The 23,391-nt window shown below is 54.2% G+C and overlaps 1 protein-coding gene across 15 annotated transcripts in view; it reads right to left on the reverse strand.

The window, feature by feature from the left end:
* The window catches only part of SYTL3 (synaptotagmin like 3), a 91,008-nt gene that overhangs the window by 28,845 nt on the left and 38,772 nt on the right, over positions 1-23,391 (reverse strand). For 10 of the 15 annotated variants that reach the window (XM_089333578.1, XM_070073318.2, XM_070073315.2 and 7 more), the window contains 3 exons: positions 5,955-6,006; positions 5,012-5,084; positions 3,218-3,296 (listed from right to left, as the gene is read on the reverse strand). In XM_089333578.1, the coding sequence (XP_089189704.1) occupies positions 3,218-3,296; positions 5,012-5,084; positions 5,955-6,006 (204 nt within the window). Of the gene's footprint in view, positions 1-3,217; positions 3,297-5,011; positions 5,085-5,954; positions 6,007-7,380; positions 7,490-23,391 lie in introns of those variants that run through there. The other 5 variants (XM_089333579.1, XM_089333577.1, XM_089333584.1 and 2 more) reach the window with 3 other exon arrangements.

Genomic DNA, 23,391 nt, shown 5'->3' on the forward strand with positions numbered 1-23,391 from the left:
ATCTTTTTGTTAAAAAAAAAAAAGAAACCTCACCTCTCCCAGATTAAAGCGCCCCTAGGAGCTCTGCCCAGGAGAGAGAGCGTTTGCATCACATAATTTCGAATTTTCTGGCAGCCACATTGAAAAAGTGAAAAGAGGGGCCGGTGTTGTGCACGCCACCTGCAACGCTGGCATCCCGTGCGCACCGGTTTCCTGGCTACTCTGCCTGATGGAGCCCCCTGCTAATGTACCCAGGAAAGCAGCAGAAGGCGGCTGGGCCCCCTGCCACGAAGGGTTTTCTCACACCCCGTGTATGAAAGCTGGCGCGTCCTCCCCTCTGGGCCATACCTCCAGCCGTACGGTAGGGGCTGGGCAGTGCCGTGTGGTCAGGGGCCACCTTCAGGGACCACAGAGCTCCACAGAGTCCTCAGGGGTGACCGCTCACTGAGGGGTCCTTGCGGGAACCCTGCACTCCTGGCCACAGTGCCCTGTCTTTTCTGCCTAGGGAGACCCCCTTGGCAGTCCCCCAATCCGCTGGCATCGGCCTTCCCCCCTGGGAGGGCTCTGAGGCCCTGCCCTCCGTGCTGTCTAGCCCACCACCCAGAAGCATGGGCATTGTCTATGCCTGGCACCCAGAGGGACCAGCACAACCCAGCCCTCAGCGACCCCCGACCTCCGCTCAGGTGTGAAAGGCTGTGACTTCTAAGCTCGTGGGGGCACCACTCCCCCAGTACCCTCCCAAAGCCTGTATCTACTTGACCCATTTGAAGTTCATGGCCTAGGGGCAGGGGCTGGGGTGGGGGGCTTCCTGAGCTAACGAGCAGGCTCCTGGGAGGACTTCAGGAAGTTCATGGAACTTAGAGACGTTTATTTTGGTGCAAAAATGTTTGAAATCTATGAGTGGCTTTTTCGTAGTATGCATCGTCTGTGGACTTTGTGGCAGCACCCCCTGCCTGTATTAGGGGGAAAGGGAAGGGGACGAGAAGGAACACGGGTTACCCCGAGACCCAGTGTCCTCATTCCCTCCTTCCCATCTCAGGGTGACTATCACGCTGGAACCTAGAAATTACTGGTAATTAAAAGGGCTGGAAGAACCCGTCTCTCCGGCTGGCCTGACCTCACTGCACAGCCCCCAGCACCTGGAGGTTGTCACACGGGGTCAGCTTCCTTAAACCCGCCTGGCCAAGGCCTCCCCTCCAGCTTCTGGGCCACTGGACCCGGAAGAGTCTGGGGCCCTAACAGCCCCTCCCACGGCTCCCCTAATGCCAATCTTCTCCCCCCCCCATCAGTGTGAGGCTTTCTTTTGTACCCACATATGCAGGGTAACAGGCAGCAAGAAAAGTCAGGAATCACCCCAAACCCAGAGACAGATGACTCGGTGCCTACAGGATGCCTCTGGAGGACGCGGGGTGAAGCACCTGTGCAGCCACCACTGGCACCTTCCCCGTGGAACCAGCAGGAGCACTCGGCAAAGATCTCAGGCACACGGTCATTACCAGGACTCCAGACGGCTGGGTGCTGGTAGCCCCACCTCTAGGCCAAGGACAAGTGGGAACACAGGTCCTACTGCAGCAGCCAACGTCCCACATCTGAGAAGGGACAGTGTTCTGCTGTTACCAGTCCCCAGGGCTTAGCGCCCCTTGTCCACTTGGGTATGAAACCAGCAAGCCTCAGGCACACGAGCAGGTGCACAGGCGAGGCTGAGTGTGGCCTTAAATAACTGGAAGCTGGTCAGGTGCGCCAGCTGCCAGCGCAGGGTGCAGCCCACAGGCCTCCAGGACGGGGCCCGTCTCTGGGTGGCCCACGGCCGAGGCACTGATTCCGCAGCAGCCAGAACAGGATGGAATTCACACAACCTGCACAGACTGGGGAGGGGCTGCGTGTGCTGAAAGAACAGAGACCATCAACGGGAGAAAAACCCAGATGCAGAGCGCACAAGCAGCTGGCACGGTCAGGACACCCTGGCCAGGCTGACGGCCACTGCGGGGGCACTGACGAGCGCCTGGCAGGGGACTTTAACCATTTTTAACCATTTATTTGATAGGCAGAGGGACATAAACAGAGAGGGAGAAACAGAAAAAGAGAGTGAGCGCTTCCATCCACTGGTTCACTCCCCAGATGGGCCAGGCTGAAGCTAGCAGCCGGGTATTCCATCCTGGCCTCCCACAGGGGTGGTAGGGCACCGAGCACTTGGGCCATCATCCGCTGCTTTCCCGGGTGCACTAGCACGAATCTGGATCAGAAGTAGAGTCGCCAAGACTTGAACTGGCGCTCTGGTGCGGGATGCCAGCATCGCAGGCAGCAGCCTAGCCCGCTGTGCCACAAGGACAGCCCCTGGCAGGCAGATTTTTAAGCCCCTGAGCTCTGTGAGCAAAAAAGCCCCTAACGCCCAGCTATTTCCCCTCCTGAAAGAGAAGGGAGCAGACCCCCATGTGACACAGTCATCGGCTGAGGTTTCCATTGTCATCGTGTGACAGCTTAGACAGAGCTTGTGGGGAACGCAGGCGAATAATGAAAATCAAACAAGATCATCTCAGAGCCAAGCTGCGCCAGTGCGACCATGCCCAGACCACCGCAGAAAAGGATGATGGGTAGAAACTGAACAGAACCCCGGGGGGAGGGGCAGCACGTGCTGCGGTGCAGCGGGATAAGCCGCCACCCAGGACGCCCACACCCCACTTCTCCAGCCTCCCACTGAGGGACCCAGGAGGGAGTAAATGATGGCTCAAGTACCAGACCCCTGCCATCCATGCAGGAGACCCGGATGGAGCTCCTGGCTCCTGGTGTGAGCCTGGCCCAGCCCTGGCCATTGCGGTTACTTGGGGAGTGAACCAGCAGATGAAAGAGTTCAGTCTCTCCCTCTCTCTGCCGCTTTGCTTTCCAAAGAATAAGTCTTTACAAAAAAAAAAAAAAAGAAAGAAAGAAAAAAAAAGAAATGCGGGGACCCCTGAGCCAGCCTCAGGAGGCACGGGATGGGCTCCACCCTGCCGTGGGGGTCCTAGGATACACCAACCCCTCTGCCTGCAGCTCTGAGCCAGGCAGGCCTGGGCAGGAGCAGGAGGGGGCCGCGCCAGCACAGAGGACTGAAACGGCGCCCCTCACGCCACAAGGAACAGAGGCCTGCTCTGTGGGGGAGGAGACGGAGGGCTGGGCGGCATGGCTGTCCTCTGGGTCTGGGGGCAGTGCCAGCCAAGGTCTCCAGGGCAGGGGGAGAACACAAGAAGAGGCATCCACTTACTTTTCATGCGGGTGGTAACAGACAGAAACAGATTTTCCACGGACTTATTAAATCCTTTAAACTGACCAAGTTCCTGTAACTAAAACACAGACAGGAGAGAGAGTTACGCTTGACTGACTTCTATTTGCCCTGCAGTTTGCAGGCTGCCAGCCCCCAAACACTGCCAGGTGTGTGTATGTGGGTACGTGCAGGTGTGGGCTGCATGAGGGCGAGGACGTGGGTGTGGGTGTGGGTGTGGGCGAGGGCAAGGGCGCGGGTGTGCGTGTCTGGGCAGAGAGGGCACAGTGCGCCCAGAGCTAGTGTCCTCTTCACTCAGCATTTCTCCTCTGTATTTTGACCTCCTCATTAAAGGACAAGATGACAACGACCTCTTTTGATTGATGACTGACATTTCATTGGCTCCAAGGTTGTACTCTGCTTGTTTAGCCTCCTTTCTCCTAGGGCCCCTCCCCCACTCCAGGCAGAAAGGCTGCCGACATGGGGAGGCTGCGTGTGACACGGGGCCGAGGGGTGTTAAGGCACAAGGTGAGCAGCCGGGAGCCAAGCAGCTCTGCACCCCGAAGCCGGAGAGAGGAGGAGGAAGGAGAGGAAGTAACAGAAAGGAGATCACTTCCCCCTCCAAGGCACACCCGTCCATCTGTCCGTCCATCCATCCATCTGTCCATCTATCAGTCCATCTACCCAGTCATCCATCCATCCATCCATCCATCCATCTCTTCATCCATCCACCATCCATCCATCCATCCAGTCATCTTCCCATCCACCCACCCATCCATCCACCCACCCACTCATCCACCCATCCACCCACCCACTGGTCCATCCATCCACCCACCCACCCACCCACTCGTCCATCCATCCACCCAGCCATCCATCTACCCACCCACCCATCCATCTGTCCACCCACCCACTCATGGATCCATCCAGTCATATACCATTCATCAATCCACCCATCGAGTCACCCATCTGTCCACCTGCCCAACCATCTAATAAATATACTCTGAGCACACAGGTGTTAGAACAACTCCAGGGAATTTAAAATCTCTAGTCGAAAGTCAGGCAGGATTTCAATGGTCACCCTGGAGTCTCCATCGGAAAGGAGAAAAGAACGTACACACTAGCATCGGCACACACGCAGGTGCTCCCACAGATAAGACTGCTCCCTTTGGTTCACAGAATAATGAAGAGAACCAAGACCATATTTTTCCACGGTGCTTCATGGTTTCTGAGCACCAGCACAGACGTTATTTATGACTTCTCCCAACAGTCGTGGGAGGCAAGTCAGAAAAATGTAATTATTTCCGGCTCTCGGTTGGGAAACCCAGGTAAGTCTCCCGAGATCACACAGCAAACCAAGCTGGCCCACCCTGTGGTACAGCCCACACATGCTCACGTTCCACGGCACGCCCGCTCGCACACACCTATACCAGCCTGTGTCTCTCCTTGAACCCCAGAGATTCTCCACGTGCCGTGTGCACAGTTGGGGAAGAGTGCTGACAACATGACAAGGTAGGAGAGGAGGCTGTGGGGGGTGGGGTGCAGGCAGAAGGGGGCCAGCTGACAATGCAGATGGCCCATGGCCACCAGAGGCAGGTGGAAGGAGACTTCATGACCTGACTTCCGACCTCACATGTCCTGGGGTCCATGCCTCAGTGTCTATGACTCACTCTACCAAGTCCCACCCCTGTGCTAGCAGGCTCTCGGGCCAGCCTCTCAGTGCCCCCTCCCCAACACACACACACACACACACTTCCTCTGCCCTGTGTCCCCCAGGGACTGCACAGGTGGATACGTTACCCTGCCAGGGCTGTCACCACACTGGCTTTCACTGAGAGGCGGCGGAGTCGGAGGAACCACAGAAATTTTGCTATGAGAGAAAATACAGAAGTAGACACTCGTTATGAACGAGGTAGGTACCTGGTGTTACAAATCCAAGGTGTGTCACTGTTCCGTAACTCGGGTTTAAGCGTTTCCTTAACTGTCTCATGGTTTAGAAAAAGATCCAGTAGTCCTGCTTGCACTTGTTGCCCGAGGGCCACTGTTCCTGGCACGTGAACATGGCAATGAGGGGGTCACGCTGCCTGTGGTCTGGGCGTCCACACCATCGAGAGCCTGAAGCAGCCGGGAAGCCAGGGACCTGGCTTGCCCACCGGGCTGCTCCAGAACCTGACTCCCCACGCGGAGCCCCACGTGGACTCCTGCGTTCTCTGAGCTCAGACCACAGGGACAGAAGAGCCAGAGCCGCCGTGAAGACAGAAACCCACCACGAGAAGAACTGCAAGCTTGTGCTCAAAGCCTGGAAACCAACAGGAGGAAAAACGAGAGAGTTCCAGACCTGAGAAACCGCACAGTGGCAGTGGGGAACTTGTAGTGGTGCCGGTCATTCAATTCTACCAAGGTTCAGTCCACAAACACCCCTCAGGTACCCGGCACTGCATGTGGTGTTGCAGATAATGAAATGTCATGGAATTACAGTCAAAAAAATTTCATTTGGGGAAACATGCAACAGTGCAAGAGAGTTTAAGGAACATAACAGAAGGTTTAGTGAGAAAAGACCACACTAGCTAGAAGCCTTCTTAGAAGAAGCCTCTGTCTGAACCTTTTCCAGGCTCTTTATCATTAAACCAAAAAAAAAAAAAGATGCATTCCAGAGTAGTGACATCTGAAAGTCAAGAGATCCCTTCAGAGCTTGGGGCTCCTGTGGCCGCCCGGGGTGAGGACACCCTGTCCCAGCACTCACCTGGGATGCTGATAAGATTGCAGGAGCCTGGCCCCAGCTGTCTGGTGTTTGCCTGCAGGACACATCAATAAAGGTCATTCATTAGCAGGACTATAAGGTAGGTGAGGCAAACACAGGAAGTAATAAGTTACATTTGTTTCTTATATCACTTGTAATTAACAGAGAGATCGCTGGGAGCTGCTAGAAACACTGGGACATCAGACTCCGGGTGATGCTTGTAGGATTCTACAAATTTACTAAAAATCACTGAATCTGATACGTAAGAAGGGAGGATTTCACGTTTTAGGAACTACATTTCCACACACAGAGAGTGTGCTTTTACTAAAAGTGGATGTTGCATGAGATTTCTAAATCGGGAGAATTTGAAAAACGGCTCAAGCCTCCGGCTCCCAGTTGGAAACATTCATAACTGCATGAAATGTCCCCACAAACACTCCTCGTGACGGAGATTAAATTAATCTTGAAAAATGTAATCTGCTTATTTCTAGTTACAGTGGCTGATAATTCCCCAAACAAGGCTGCGTGTGTGTCCTTTGTGTGTCAAGGCAAAACAGCTTTCACACCAGGCCTAGACGCCAGCAGTCCCACTGCGTGTCCTTCCAGGGGCGGCTGGGAAGGGGCCCCAGGGCTGCGCCCTCAGGGAGCCTCCTCCGCCCCACATGGCTGCGGCTGCAGCACCAGCACACCTGCCATGCACCCGGCTGGCACAGGGCACTTCCCAAAGGTCCTGGGAAAATGGAATTAAAACCTAAGTTTATTCTGGTGCAAAAAAATCTAAATCCATGCTTATGCTCTTCCAGGAACTTTTTGGAGACCACCACATATGCACAGATTTCCAAATTTTTTGCACCAAATTATTAGCTTATCTTTTAATTCCACTGTCCATGAACTTGTCGAAATACCCTTGCTGAGACAGACTTAGCTATTAGTGTTTCCCAAACACACATCGACAGCTAGGGTATTTCTAAACATCCCTACTGTAAGCGGGGATGGGCTCCCAGGTCAGGGGTCAGCCCCAGAGGTCAAGGGTCGTGGCCTCAGGGTGGGCGGGACCCTCCAGGTCCCATCTCACGGTTGGGCCTCCCTGCCCGCTGGTGCTTCCCGGGGCCCACCACGGGGGTCCCCACATTCTCACCCGAGCCCGAACCGCCCACAATGGCGGGCACGCGCCCGTGACGCGGGAGCCCGCCTCGCCACGAGTGGATGACGGGGGTGAGAAAACAAATACGGACCCCGAGTGTCCAGCCTGGCTTGGGGCGAAACCAGAACCCCAGCAGCCAGATGCCGGGCCCCGGGAGGCTGGGGCGAGCCCAGGCCTGGCACGGCCCCCAAAGCGACGCTGTCTCCGCCACCCCAACCCGCGCGTGCCGCCGAAGCCCAGGCCCCACGCGACCCCGGGGCCCTGTCCGGGTCAGTCCCCCCACACCTGGACCCCGACCGTCTCAGCCCCGAAGATGGCGACTCCGGCAGGTGGACCTCACAGCGTCCAGGAGCCTCCGCCCCTCGCCCGGGGCCCAGGACGGCTCTCTGGCTCCCCCTGCCGGCCTCCGGAGGTGGGCGCAGGGCCAGGGGGACCTCTAGAACAGCGTGGGTGGAAATGGTTCACCATAAAAAGTGAGACCGCGACCATCTAGAGGGCTGGGCGCTGGCCTGGGTGGGAGCGGCCCGAAGGTGGGGGGCCAGCACCCTCCTCTGCCCCGCCCTGCCTCCCCCCACCCAGCCCAGCCCAGCCCAGCGCAGACAGGCACCTGCCGTTCCTTGCTCTGAGCCTGCTGCCTCTGTGCTGTTAGGGACTCAGCTCTGTGCCCTAGGAAGAGCTGTTAGCTCCGAGCTCCGGTCAGTCCTAGAGGCACATTTCTTGCAGGTCAAGTCAAGATGAGGTCATTAGGATAAGCCCTGAAAGTCCTGTTCCAAGGACCAGTGTCCTCCTAAAATGAGGAGAGCTGGACCCAGAGAGGCACACGGAGGGTGGCCCTGTGCAGATGGAGGAGCACCCGGAACTCCAGGAGCTGGGAGAGGCCAGGAGGGGTCCTTCCCAGGGCCAGGAGAGGAGGGGAAGGCTCGCTTTGGACCTCCCTCTCCAGCACCGTGAGGCAGGCGCTGGCTGAAGCTGCCTACCCTACGCGACTTGGTCCACGGCGCTTTCTACGGGCTTAAGGACAGGGATTTCTGTGCACGCTGGCATGGAAGCGCCTGGGGCTGCTGCATCAGCTGTGCACGGGGCACTTCACAAAGTCCACGGCGGCCAGCGTAGCGAGGAAAGCTGCCGTCTGCAACGCAGGCATTCCACACAGGTGCCAGTTCGTGTCCCGCTGCTCCGCCCCCGATACAGCTCCTACTGATGCACCTGGGAAAGCAACAGCAGATGGCACAAGTCCTCGGGCCCCTGCCACCCGTGGGAGACCCAGAAGCAGCTCCTGGCTCCTGGCTTCTGGCTGGTCCAGCCCTGGCCACTGTGGTCATCTGGAGAGTGAACCAGCAAATGGAAAATCTCTCTCTCTCTCTCTCTCTCTGTGTCTTTCTCTCCCTGCAATTCTGCCTTTCAAATAATAAATCTTGTGTCCAAATGTTTTAAAATTTGTGCATAGGATTTCATAATATACATTTCCATGAACTTTTTGAACATTCCTCATGCATGGATTTCAAAATTTTTGATGCCAAAATAAACCTCTCATATTATTATTTACGTGAGAGACAGGGCAAGGTCCCGTCCGCTGGTTCACTCCCCAAATGCTTGCGATAACCAGGTGTGGGCCCGACCAGATCCAGGAGCTGGGCTCTTCATCTGAGTCTCCCTCATGGGTCGGGACCCCAGTCACCTGCACATCACTGCTGCCTCCCAGGGACTGCATTAGTGGAGCTGGAGTCAAGAGCCAGAGCCTGGAATGAAATCCAGACACTGCGTAGGAGACAGGACATCCGAACTGCTGGACTAGACGTCCACTCCTGTCTTCTAGTCCACTTCTGCCATGAAGTCCCCGCCACATGTCCACCTCCTCCCTGGGATCATGAACTATTTTTTTTTTTTTTAGTTTTTTTTTTTTATTATTATTTAAAATAGAGTTACAATGAGAGGGAGACAGATTTGTCATCTGTTCACTCCCCAAATGACAGCAATGGCCAGGGCTGCTCCAGGCTGAAGTCAGGTACCTGGAACTCCATTCGAGTATCCCAAGGTGCTGGACTGGCAGTGGAGCAGCCGGGACTCAAGTGGGTGCCCGTCAGGGATGCCGGCATCCTAGGTAGCAGCTTCACCTGCTGCACCACTCTGCGGGCCCCTGGAGGGTCACCTTTTTGAGGTCATGGGCCTTGTCTTACACATCTTGGTGTTCCCCAGGACAGAACCCAGAAGCAAGCTTACCCTGAAGGACACGATGCTATAAACACAGCATCAATAGAGCCAAATCCAGCCATGCCCTGTTCCTGCTGCCAGGCCACCAGCAAAGACTGACAGGCACCGCCCAGGCACGCTAGAGCCACCCCACCCCTTACCGTCCCCGGAGACTGACAGAAGTGCACCAGCAAGTTGCCCCTCACCTGCCCAGGCAGGTGAGAGTGACCCCGCCCCCGCGCCAGACTGACAGGTGCACAGAGAGGCGCTCAGCCTCTGCTGCCACGTGAGCTGTGTCCACGTGAGCCACGTGGCCTGTGGCTCGCTGGAGTAGCCCCACCCTTGCTCAGCTCATGGAGACGTCTGGCGCCATTATACCTCCGATGTGTGCACGCTGCACCACACCTGCCCAGGCCCCCTGAAGTAGCCACACGGCGGCATCCCACCCCCACTTCTTATGCACCATACCCTTTTGGATCACTCAAGTATCCTCACCCTCACGTGGCCCGTGGTGACAGGCTCTCTGATCTACTGCTCTCTGCACCACACCCAAAGACTATAGGGAGAACACACCGTGGCATCCCACTGGAAGAAAGCCAAAGTAGCCACCAAACACACTCTGACACATCACCAGGAAAAACTAACTCTGCCTGTCAAAAAATAAATAAATAAATAGGCCAGCGCCGTGGCTCACTAGGCTAATCCTCCACCTTGTGGCGCCGGCACACCAGGTTCTAGTCCCGGATGGGGCGCCGGATTCTGTCCTGGTTGCTCCTCTTCCAGTCCAGCTCTCTGCTGTGGCCCGGGAGTGCAGTGGAGGATGGCCCAAGTGCTTGGGCCCTGCACCCCATGGGAGACCAGGAGAAGCACCTGGCTCCTGCCATCGGATCAGCGCGGTGCGCCGGCCGCAGCGTGCCAGCCGGGGCGGCCATTGGAGGGTGAACCAATGGCAAAGGAAGACCTTTCTCTCTGTCTCTCTCTCTCTCACTGTACACTCTGCCTGTCAAAAAAATAAAAAATAAATAAAAATTAAAAAACATAAAAATATCTGAACTCAAAATGTCCCAGTTTGGAGGGAAAAAAAGAGTGAAGACAGACTGAACCCTTGGGATATCATTAATGAGCACATATTCAAACTCCGGGCTTTCTGAAAGCGAAGGAAAAGGCAAAGTCATAGAAACCTTATTGAAATGTCCCAATCCTGGGAAAGATGTGGACATCCAGGTATAGGAGGTCTGTCGGACCCCAAGTGACCCTGAGAATCTGCTCCGCACAGCATGTGAGGGGACTTCAAAGAGTTCACGGGAAAACGGAATTAAAAGGCAAACGTTCATGGAAGTTCTGAAGTATTCTCGTATTGCAGTCAAACTGACAAAGGGCTAAGAGGGAGAGTTCTGAAAACCGCAAGAAAAATGTGCCACATGTGCCAGACAGACTTAGGGAACTCTCATTAGAATAACTGATTTTTTTTTTTTTTGACAGGCAGAGTGGACAGTGAGAGAGAGAGACAGAGAGAAAGGTCTTCCTTTTGTCGTTGGTTCACCCTCCAATGGCCGCCGTGGCCGGTGCGCTGCGGCCGGCGCACTGCGCTGATCCGATGGCAGGAGCCAGGTGCTTCTCCTGGTATCCCATGGGGTGCAGGGCCCAAGCACCTGGGCCATCCTCCACTGCACTCCCGGGCCACAGCAGAGAGCTGGCTTGGAAGAGGGGCAACCGGGACAGAATCCGGCGCCCCGACCGGGACTAGAACCCGGTGTGCCAGCGCCGCAAGGCGGAGGATTAGCCTAGTGAGCCGCAGCGCTGGCAGAATAACTGATTTCTCAGCAGCGACCTTGCAGGCCAGAGGGAACAACGCGACACATTCCAGTGTCTGCAGAAAATGACTGGCAGCCAACACCAGACACAGCAAAGCTGATCTTCACAAACGAAGGCCAAATCATGGCTTTAGAGGACAAAACTAAGGGACTTCATCCCCACCAGACCAGCCCTACAGAAGCCGTCAAGGGAGCTGTATTTCAGAAGTAAAAGAAGGGTAACCCCCATGAGCCCACCAGAGCAGCAGGTGCATAGGAGGGAAGTCGAGAATACTCACACCTCGTCAGCACAGCAAGCCACCAAGTCAGACTGAGTCTACGTGGACTACATTAAAAGGTACAGACTGGCGGGGCCGCGCTGTGGCGTAGTAGGCTAAGCCTCTGTCTGCGGTGCCGGTATCCCACATGGATGCCGGTTTGTGTCCCGGCTGCTTCTCTTCCGATCTGGCTCTCTGCTATGGCCTCGGAAAAGCAGCAGAAGATGGCCCAAGTGCTCAGGCCCCGGCACCCACGTGGGAGACCCAGAAGAAGCTCCTGGCTCCTGGCTTCGGATCAGACAGTTCTGGTCAATGCATCCATTTGGAGAGTGAACCATCTGATGGAAGACCTTTCTCTGTGTCTCTGCCTCTCTCTGTCTGTAACTCTCTCTCTCAAATAAATCAATCTTTAAAAAAAAAATACAGACTGGATGAATGGATTCAAAAACAAAATCCAATGATAATGCAAATAAGAAACTCACTTCACCAGTAAAGACGCGTGCAGACTGAGTGTAAAAGAATGGGAAAAGACATTCCACAGAAGTGAGAACCAAAATCGAGCAGGAGTAGTTATATCAGAAAAAACGGACTTTAAGATAAAAACTGTAAAGGGAAAAAAGAAAGTCACTATATAGTGATCAGAGAATCAATTAAATAAGAAGATATAATTAGGGGCCAGCATTGTGGCCTAATGGGGTAAGCCACCACCTACAACACAAGCACGCCACATGGCAATGATTCAAATCCCAGCTGCCACTTGGATCCAGCTCCCTGCTAGTGCACCTGGGAAAGCAGCGGGAGAGGCCCAAGTGCTTGGGCCCCTGCACCCACGTGGGAGACCCGGATGAAACTCCCAGCTCCTGGTTTCAGCCTGGCCTAGCCTGGCTGTCACGGCCATTTAGGGAGTGAAGCAGCAGATGGAAGTTATTCATTCTCTCTCTCGCTCTCGCTCTCTCTCTCTCTCTCCCCCCCCCCACACACTTTTTCTCCTTCCTTCTCTAATTCTTTCAAATAAATGTTTTTTTAAAAAAGATAATTATTTTAAATGTGTATATATATACCTAATGTCATTGGATCCAACATTATAAAAAAATTAAATCTAATGGGACAGATAGACTCCAATACAATAACAGTGGGAAATTTCTAAATTTTTTAAATTTTTTATTTTTTTTATTTCACAGGTAGAGTTACAGACAGTAAGAGAGAGAGACAGAGAGAAAGGTCTTCCCTCTGCTGGTTCACTCCTCAGATGGCTGCCACGAAACCAGGAGCCAGGTGCTTCTCCTGGTCTCCCATGCGGGTGCAGGGCCCAAGCATGTGGGCCATCCTCCACTGCCCTCCCAGTCCACAGCAGAGAGCTGGACTGGAAGAGGAGCAGCCAGGACCAGAACCCGGCGCTCATATGGGATGCCGGCGCCGCAGGCGGAGGATTAACAAGTGAGCCACGGCGCCGGCCCAACAGTGGGAAATTTCAATGCCCCCCTTTCGTCGATGGACAGATCATCCAGACCAAAAACATCAACCAAGAAATAACAGAATCCAACTATATTGCACACCAAAAGGACCTAACAGATATATTTACATTATATTTTACCCAACATCTTACCCAACAGCTTTAGAATTCATATCCTTGTTAGGCCACAACAGACCTCAATGAATTTTAAAAAATTAAAATCCTATCATGTATCTTTTCTGACCACAATGGAATAAAATTATATATGAGGAGCCAGCACTGTGGCATAGTAGGCTAAGCTTCCACCTGTGGTGTTAGCATCCCACGTGGGTGCCAGATCATGTCCCAGCTGCTCCTCTTCAGATCCAGCTTCCTGCTAAAGGCCTGCAAAAGCAGTGGAAAAAGACCCAAGTGGTAGGGTCCCTGCTCCCATAGGGGAGACCCAGAGGAAGCTCCTGGCTCCAGATCAGCCCATCTCCAGCTGTTGTAGCCATTTGGGGAGTGAACCAGTGGATGGAAGACCTTTCTCTCTGTCTTTCCCTCTCTGTGTCTGTAACTCTACCTCTCAAATAAATAAATCTTTAAAATAAAATAATTAATCAACACAAAAGAGACTTTAGAAATATACGCACATTGAACAGTATACTACTGAACACTGGGTCATAGAAGAAATTGAGGAACCGGCGCTATGGTGTAGCCGGTAAAGCTGCCGCCTGCAGTGCCGGCATCCCATATGGGTGCCAGTTCCAGTCCCGGCTGCTCCTCTTCCGATCCAGCTCTCTGCTATGGCCTGGGATAGCAGCAGAAGATGACCCAAGTCCTTGGGCCCCTGCACCTGCATGGGAGACCTGGAGGAAGCTCCTGGCTTTGGACTGGCGCAGCTCCGGCCGTTGTGGCCATCTGGGGAGGGAACCAGCGGGTGGAAGACCTCTCTCTCTGTTTACAATGGCTATTTTCACATTGCTACCCAATTTTCTGTCTTCAATGTGTCTTCAGTCATTGCATGTTTCTCTTTGCTTCTTCAGTGGCTACACATATGTGCTGGTTATGTGTGTGTGCCAATGTACACACACATATGTAAATACGTACATATCTACCTACCTACCTATCAAACTGACAGCAACACAAGCAAATGAAGTCAAGGACCTGCTTTGGAAAGACGTTCTAGAAACCCAGGGCGGAAGCCGCAAGTCGGAAGGTCAGGTCTCACTCCACCCCGTGAACTGTGAACTCCGACTTGACCACCTCCGCCCCAGCCGGTGCAAAGAGACGAGTCTCCGAGTCTCGTCAGGGCGCGACAAGCAATCCAGTCTGCCGGGGAAACCAGCCCTTTGCCCTCCTGCTTTTGTCTGTCCTCTGAAGGAAGGGAGTCAGAAAATACCCAAGAGGAAGAAGCCACTTTTTTTTTTTTTTTTTTGAACAATCAGACAAAAGCACATCAGCATTTTCTATCTTGAAAACACCCATGGCTGCACACAGACGCAGTCCCGGGAGAGCGCAGGTGCAGGTACAGGCAGGGGTCGGACTCACAGTATCCTCCTGCTGAGCTGCAGGGGCGGGGCCTCCGCTGAGCAAGCCCGTCCCCGGGCAGTCAGCCCCGTGGTGACCGCCCCCTACTCCTTTGGTCCATGAGCCCACGCGTTGCAAGCCCGCACAGAGGCAGCCTGACGCTGTTCTCACAGCCACGTGGTCGGCCCAGCCGTGGCCGAGCCATACATGTGGAAGGGTAGAACCCTGACCAGCTGCCTGGAGAGTGATTCACACCGAGTGGAGTGGGGGGGGGGGGCAAGGGTTAGTCTCCATCATGGTTATCAGAACCGATAACCGCCCCAGTCAGCTATATGATGAATGAGCGACAGCGTTATCAGAGGCTACGTTAAGGCCCTCCCTCCCTAAATCATGTTATTTCCCCAATTATTAACAACACAGCGGAGCCGGCTTTGTGGCCAGCAGGCTAAGCTGTGGCTCGCATCCCATGGGAGTCCTGGCCGCTCCACTTCCGATTCAGTTCCCTGCTGTTGAGCCTCAGGAGACAACAGAAAATGGCCCAAGTGCTTGTTGTGGGCCCTGCCGACAACACGGGAGACCCTGAGAGCCCCTGGCTCCTGGCGTTGGCCTTGGCATGGCCATGGCAGCGATGTGGGGAGCGAACCAGCAGATGGAAGATCTGTCCCTCTCTGTCACTCTGCCTTTCAAATAAATAAATCTTTTTTAAAAAATCAAAACTTATATCAAAAAAGAATGAAAATCCGAGATTATTTTTAAATGTAGACATTTTTAATTTAGAGGAGTATTAGTATTGTCATCTTTCTGCTTTTAAGGTTGAATATCAAGCAATAAAACGTCCCAGCTGGGGGTGGCGTTTGCACAGCTGTGGGGAGCAATCTGGACTAGACTAAGTTACTCGAATTAGGACTTATTCTATGCATCTGCTCTCCCACAATATGGCGCTGGGAGAGAAGTAAACAGCTTCCGCACAGCTGCCTCCAGTTCAACCAATTAACTGTAGGACTTGCTCCTGATTGGAGAGCAGCGTACTCGGCGTGTGGGCAGCCGAGTTGGGATTGGCGGAGGAGGACTATAAAGGAGGAGAGAGACGGCATGCACCAGGAACATCTATGGGGAACATCTAAGGGAACCTGTGCAGCCCCCGAGAAAGCCGGCCGGCGGTGTGCCGCTCCCCTGCGGAAGTGGGGAATGCGGCCAGGGGGAACTGCCCTTCCACGGAGGTGGAAGGGATAGTAGCCAACCCGGGAAGAACCAGCAGCAAACCCGGGGAGGGCCGAGCAGACGAAAGAACAGCGCAGGGTTCAGTGTTGCTCCTCCACGAAGAGGGGGAGCGACATAATGGTGCCGTGACTCGGATAGGAAACCTAGGACGGATAGAAAACTTAGGAAGGAAGAAACGTGACTCGGATAGGAAACCTAGGACGGATAAAAAACTTAGGAGGGAAGAAACGGGAAGAACTAGGGAAAATATCGGAGAGAGAAACTAGCAAACAGCCTAGGGAAAATATCGGAGAGAGAAACTAGCAAACAGCCTAGGGAAAAGCCGGACGAAAAAGGAGCCGGAAGAAGCTATTGAAAGCCTAGGCATAGACTCGGATACGGACTACGGGGGGAAGCTGGGAGAAATCTTTAAGGTCGAAAGCGAAAGTGAAAGCTAGAACAAACAGACTCGGATGCGGACTGTGGGGAGAGGCCAGGAGAAATGAGGGAGGAATATTGTTGGAGGAAAGCTTGGGGAAACATACCGGGTAGAGAAAAATGTTAGGGAAATTGAAGCCGCGGGGGGCAGGCCAAGGCGGAAACGAAAGCCACTTTGGGGTTCTCAGGTTAGCCCGGGAATAGGGGGCGAAAAGTTGAAACCAGAAGCTGAGACGTAAGCCAGATTGGGATCCGTCTGATTAGCCCGGGGAGCAAAGGACGGGAAGCCAAATCGTGGGGCGGAGACGTACGCTGGGTTGAATTCGCCAGGCTAGCCCGGGGAACTTGGATTGAATGCTAGTGGTGGAGACACAAGCTACGCTGTGTTACTCGCGGAAGCCGCCGCGTGCAGAGAGAGCACGGGGCGTGAGTAGATAGGGAACGGGGCTGGCGTAGGCCGTGGTTCAGACGCGAAAGGGTTAGGCGTGGAGACCGCGGAGCGCGCGAAGCCGAGCCGCGCAAAGCCGGGAAGCTGCGCAGATGAGAGAGGCGCGCGGGCTGAAGCGGCGCAGAGCCGGGAACCCGCCGGCGGGGCGAGGTGCCGGGAAGCTGCGGGGATAAGAGAAACAGAAGTTTTAGAAGTAAAGTGAGAGAAATAGGAATGCTGGAAGATAGAAGTAAAATGGGAGAAATAGGAATGCCCGGAGATAGAGAAATAGAGAGAAATAAGGCCTCCCCTCAACATGCCAATTAGAAGGCTTGGATTCGGTCTGCCTAATCAAGTGAGGCGATGAGCACCTGCGGGCAGCTAGCAGCTTATGCGCCACAGGTCACCGAAGACAGGCACGAATTAACATCAGTAAGGCTTCCCCACAATACAACAATATTAAGCTTGGATTCGGTCTGCCTGATTTAAGGCGGTAAGCGCCAGCGAGCAGCTCGACCAGAGTGTGAGCTGCAGGTCACCGAAGATAGGCACAAACCAACACTAATAAGTCTCCCCCACAAAAGGCAATGAGAAGGCTTGGATTCGGTTTGCCTGATAGAGCTTGTAAGCCCCTGCAGGCTCGACCAGAGAATGCGCTGCAGGGCACCGAACACAGGCACGCATCAGCGCCTAAAAACCTCCTCATAACATGGCGAAGAGAGGACCCGGATTCGGTTTGCCTGATAGGACTTTTAAGAACCTGTGGCAACTCTAGCAAGTAGAGCAGAGTGTGTGCCGCGGGACACCGAAGACAGGCGCGTATCAACGCTAAAAAATAAAAAGAAAGGGGGATCTGTGGGGAGCAATCTGGACTAGACTAAGTTACTCGAATTAGGACTTATTCTATGCATCTGCTCTCCCACAATATGGCGCTGGGAGAGAAGTAAACAGCTTCCGCACAGCTGCCTCCAGTTCAACTAATAAACTGTAGGACTTGCTCCTGATTGGAGGAGAGCAGCGTACTCGGCGTGTGGGCAGCCGAGTTGGGATTGGCGGAGGAGGACTATAAAGGAGGAGAGAGACGGCATGCACCAGGAACATCTATGGGGAACATCTAAGGGAACCTGTGCAGCCCCCGAGAAAGCCGGCCGGCGGTGTGCCGCTCCCCTGCGGAAGTGGGGAATGCGGCCAGGGGGAACTGCCCTTCCACGGAGGTGGAAGGGATAGTAGCCAACCCGGGAAGAACCAGCAGCAAACCCGGGGAGGGCCGAGCAGACGAAAGAACAGCGCAGGGTTCAGTGTTGCTCCTCCACGAAGAGGGGGAGCGACACACAGCTGTCAGCCTTCCACCCGGGGGCGCTCATCCCATACCTAACAGCCCAGTTCCAGTCCTGGCTCCTCCCCTTCCAATCCAGCTTCCTGCTAGCATGCACCCGCGGAGGTGGCAGGCGATGGCTCAACTACTTGGGTCCCTGCCACCATTTGAAAGACTTAGCTTGAGTTTTGTTACAGTGGTGCTTGCATTGCACCATAAATCTTTTCACATATGTATCCATTTCTATAACAGATTCAGTTCTTGACTCCTGGCTTCAGCCTGGCCCCAGCCCAGCTTTTGCCAGCATTTGGGGAGTGAACCACTGTACGGGAAATCTGTCTGTCTCCGTCTCCCTCCCTCTCTTTTTTTCTCCCCTTTCCTCCCACTACCTCTGTGTCCTTTCAAATAAATAAAATTTTTAAACATCATATTTTTTTAAAAAAGTACATGCATTCACAGGGAAGTGCCAGAAGAGGGCGCCACCTTTTTAGGTTTAGCAGACGCCAAAAGAGTGGCGATTTTCAGGGTTATTAGTAATCTAGAAATTTCCATAATAATGATTCATTAACCTTGCTCCTTTACCAGTGACTCTGAGATCTAAAGTGCCTCCAAGGAACTCCCTGAGGGCCCCTCCCCCAGCCCCTCTGAATCCAAGGCTCCGAGAGGGAAGCTGAGAACTTTGAACTTGAAGCAGCTTCCAGCTGACCCTGGTGCAGGGCTCCCCGGGACCACGCTGAAAACACAAGTCCTTGCATTGTGGCTTAGCCAGTAAAGCCTCCGCCTGCAGTGCCAGCATCCCACAAGGGTGCAGGTTCCAGTCTCGGCTGCTCCACTTCCAACCCTGCTCCCTGCTAATGGCTTGGAAAACAGTGGAGGATGGCTCAAGTGCTTGGGCCCCTGCCACCCACATGGGAGACTCAGGTGAAGCGCCTGGCTCCTGGCTTTAGCCTGGCCCAGCCTGGCCATTGCAGCCATTTGGGGAGTGAACCACCAGATGGAAGGTGTCTCTCTCTCTAACTCTGCCTTTCATATAAACAATCTTTTTAAAATTTTAAGAAATCTACGTATGCAGACACGTGCACAGTTCTACAGTGAGCATGCATCACTTCTACAGTTAGAATATGTGAAAGGAGAAGAGGGGCAGCGCTGTGGTACAGCAGGTTAATGCCCCGCCTGCAGTGCCGGCATCCCATGTGGGCGCAGGTTCGAGTCCTTGCTGCTCCACTTCTGATCCAGTTCCCTGCTAATGCACCCAAGAAAGCAGCAGAGGGTGGCTCAGGTCCTTGGGCCCCTGCACCCACATGGGAGACCCAAAAGAAGCTCCTGGCTCCGGATCTGCTCAGCTCTGGCCATTGTAGCCATTTGGGGAGTGAACCAGTGGATGGAAGACTTCTGTGTGTGTGTATGTGTGTCTACCTCTCTGTGTAATTGTCTTTCAAATAAATAAAATAAATCTTCAGGTGGTGGGGGGGAGAAGCTGCCTCTGCTCAGGTGACAAAGGCAGGGGGAGCGGGGCCCACCCAGAGCCGTAGCTCAGCAGGGGGGCGAAAGGCGGAGGGAAGCCCTCGGCAGGCAGAGACGTCAGGTCTGCCAACTGATTGGATTAGGTATGGATGAAGAGGAGGGAGACAGGCTTGTGCACTGGGAGATGGAGGGAACGGAGCCAGCATTCCCTGGGATCCCTGGCTCGGCCTCCAAATCCGCCCCGGTGCTGGCTGCCTCCCGACGGCCACGCGCTGGCCGAGTCCCTCTGGCCAGGGCTGCAGCGCCTGCGTGGCCAATGGCACGTTGCTAAGATGGCAGTGGATGGCTGCTTTTAATTCTTTTGAAATATATATTTTAAAGGCAGAGTTACAGAGAAAGAGAGAGGGAGAGGCAGGGTGCTCTCCCACCTGCTGGTTCACTCCCCAAATGGCCATGATGGCCGGGACTGGGCAGGCTAAAGCAGGAGTCTGGAACTCCATCTGCATTCCCATATGGGAGACAGGGCTCTAAGTACTTGAGCCATCCCTGCTGCTCTCCCTTGCACATTAGGAGGAAGCTGGGCTGCGAGCAGAGCAGCCAGGACTTGAACTGGCAGTCCCATATGGGATGCCAGCATCACAGGCGGTGGCCTGGCCCGCTATGCCGCAATGCCAGCCTGGGGTGTGGAGGCTAAGCCAGGCCACCCACAGACAGCGTGGCAGGGCCCCGCCCTTCTCTTACTCTCCAATCGCTTGCCTGGGGGAAGGCAGTCACCCTGTGGAGAAGTCCACACAGCAGGAGACCGTGTCTTGGGCCGATACTGCAACATCTGGCCAGGTGCACGACTCCGCTCCAACACAGCAGAGCCTCGAGCCTCATATGACAGAACGACACAAAATAACCTCAACTGCTGCAAGCCGCTAAGTTTAGGGGGACTCATTACCAGCCACAGGTATCTGGGGTGCAGAAAGAGCATAGGTTTCAGCCGTCTTGGACCCTTTCCTGGCTGGAATCACTGTCTGCTATTTTAGCTTCCACTTTGGATGCAGGGGGCTGGAAAAAGCCTTGTTTACATCATTGCAATGGGGACACTGGAGAATATGTCAACCATACTTCTTCTCTTTTAAAAGATTATTTATTTGAAAGGCAGAACAACAGAGAGTGGGTGGCAGAGAGAGAGAGAGAAAGAGAGAGATCTTCCATCCAGTGGTTCACTCCCCAGGTGCCCACAACACCTACATCTGGGTAAAGCTGAAGCCAGAACCCTGGAACCCAAAACTCAACCCAGGCCTCCCATGTGTGTCAGGAGCCCAAGCACTTGGGCCATCTTCTTCTGCCTCCCCAGGCTCATCAGCAAGGAGCTGCATGGGAAGTGGAGCAGCCGGGACTCAAACTGTCACTCCAATAAGGGATGCGGCACCCCAGCATTAACTCCTCTTAACACAGCCCAGGGCTGAGGCTGTGGTGGGCTCCCTGCTAGGGTGCAGGGGGGCTGCTGGAGGGAGCTCAAGGACAGAGGTCCATTCCTTCCTGTTCCCCTCCTGCCCAGTCCATAGCAACTCACTAGGCCTGGGATGGTATTGCTTCCCATGGTGCGTGTCTGCTTCCCTTGCGGCTCACTCTTGCCTCTCCAGTCCTGTTTAACCCCTACATCGAAGCCTCAGTGAGTAACCACGCGATTCCTGTGTGCCTGACCTGCCCTTCGGCGACAGCACAGGTCAGTTCACGTGCCCAGGGGTTGCCGCAGGCTCCCCTTTAGGGCCCCGAATGGAGGCAGGGCACCTCCCGATGAGCTCTGGAAGCCTTCCTTAGCTGGCCCCCAGGACCCGTCCTGACCACCTGCTGCAAACCTCACCCCGCCAGGCCTGCCTCCTCTCCCCCAGGCTGGCTTCTCCCTCCGCCCAGGCCTCCTGAGCCCGACTCTGCCGAACGAGAAGAGCGAGACAACGAGACAGCTCAGCAACACAGACTGTTGGAGGTGGGCAGGCTCTGGGGTTTCAGGGTGTGCGCGCGTGTGCGTGTGCATGTGTGTGTGTGCACGTGTTTTACATCTTAAGTGAAACAGAAGGGTTCATGCTTAGGCTGAATTTCCTCCCAATTTTTTGTCTGAAATTTCCCTTCCTGTGGAGTTGCTGGACAGGACAGAGAGCTTCAAGGTGTCAGCTTTCTCTTTCCTCCTCCCCTCCTTATTGCAAGTGAAGCACCACGGTAACCTCTGCTACTCACGCGCCAGACAAGGCGCTGCAAGGACATGAGATGGTAAAGTGCAGGAACACACTCGCTCACACTGTGCACACTCTCACACCCATGCACACAGACACACACACATGTGTACACACACATGCTCACGTCATGCACACGTGCTCACACCTATGTGCATGCAGGTACGCATGTTCACACCATGCACGCTTGTACACAGGCACACACACGTTCACACCCATGTATATGTAAGCATACACACTGATACCCATACATATATGCATGCTCACACGTGTACTCTAACCCCCATGCTCACACAGTGCACACTCTCACATCTGTGCACACATGCAGACACACACACCTGTGCACACTATCACATCCCTACACACACTCACCCTTGTGGACATGCACACATGTTCACACCCATGTATATGTAAGCATACACACTGACACCCATACATATATGCATCTCACACGTGTACTCTAACCCCCATGCTCACACAGTGCACACTTTCACACACACGTGCACACTTTTACACACATATGTACACAGAGGCACATTCTCACATCTGTGCACACATGCACACACACTCACAGCTGTGCACACTATCACATCCCTACACACACTCACCCTTGTGGACATGCACACATGTTCACGCCCATGTATATGCCTGTACACAAACTGATACCCATACACATATGCATGCCCACATGTGTATTCTAACTCCCATACTCACACAGTGCACACTTTCACACACATGTGCACACTTGCACACACATATGTACACAGAGGCACATTCTCACATCTGTGCACACATGCACACACACTCACAGCTGTGCACACTATCACATCCCTACACACTCACCCTTGTGTACATGCCCTCATGTTCACACATACATTCATGCCTACACATACACGTAGATGCATGTGCGCACACACACCACACACGTTCATACACACACACATGCCCTGCCTTGGAAACGGATTCACCTAACTGGAGTAATGGTGCTAACATTTCCAAGGACACGGGACACATCTTCAGTGAGTCAGTGTTGAGAAAGCTCGGGAATGTCATCTGCTACAGTGTTAGCATTTCTGAACCAGGAATTTGAGTGAAAGGAGGCGGGGTTATCTACCACCTAAAGAAGGCCCCAGAATACCGACACAAGAGTATTTTGGCCAGCGTGGTGGTGCAGTGGGTTAAGCCACCGCTTGCAACATCACATCCCGAAAGGGTGCTGGCTTGAGCCCTGGATGTTCCACTTCCAATCCAGCTCCCTGCTAATGCCTGGGAAAGCAGCAGAAGAGCCAAGTGCTTGGGCCCCTGCCACCCACATAGGAGATCCAGATGGAGTTGTAGCCTCCTGGCTTCTGCCTGCCAACCCTGGCCATTACAACCATTTGAGTAGAAGTGCATTGTCTCTCTTCCTCCCTCCCTCTCCCTGCCTTCCAAGTAACTTATAGATAGATAGATAGACGGATAGATAGATAGACAGACAGACAGACGGATGGATAGATAGATAGATAGATAGATAGACGGATGGATGGATGGATGGATGAATGGATAGATAGATAGATAGATAGAGCAACAGACCCAGAGAAAGCGCCTGCTGCTGGGTGCTTGCTGTGGCTGATTGGCCTGCAGGGGGCGGGCAGTACCTGCAGGGCGCAGCAGTTGGCACCCGGAGGACGAGCACACCCCAGGCAGGACCTGGGCTGGGGCTCTCTGGGGACACACAGGCTCAGTGTCTGGGGTATCAGATGTCACGGAGTGGGTGGAGGAAGCATCTGCCCGGTATGGCCGGGTGACAATGAGATTAAACACGGCCTTGCTGACGTCAGAGGCTCCTGGCTTCCTGCAGACTTCCAGCAGGCCCTGCAGAAATGCCGCCATGTCCCGAGTGCCCAGAGGCAGGCACTGGACGGCCACCGGCCACCGTGCTCACACAAGCGGCCTCCCCCCCCTGCCAGCACGCTTCTGCCTAAGGCTAAACGCTTCTTCCTTGTCCTCAAATTGTCACCTCTTCTA

This window comes from Oryctolagus cuniculus, chromosome 5, assembly GCF_051225735.1.
Source record: "Oryctolagus cuniculus isolate XC-2025 breed Fujian yellow rabbit chromosome 5, ASM5122573v1, whole genome shotgun sequence".
NCBI lineage: Eukaryota > Metazoa > Chordata > Mammalia > Lagomorpha > Leporidae > Oryctolagus > Oryctolagus cuniculus.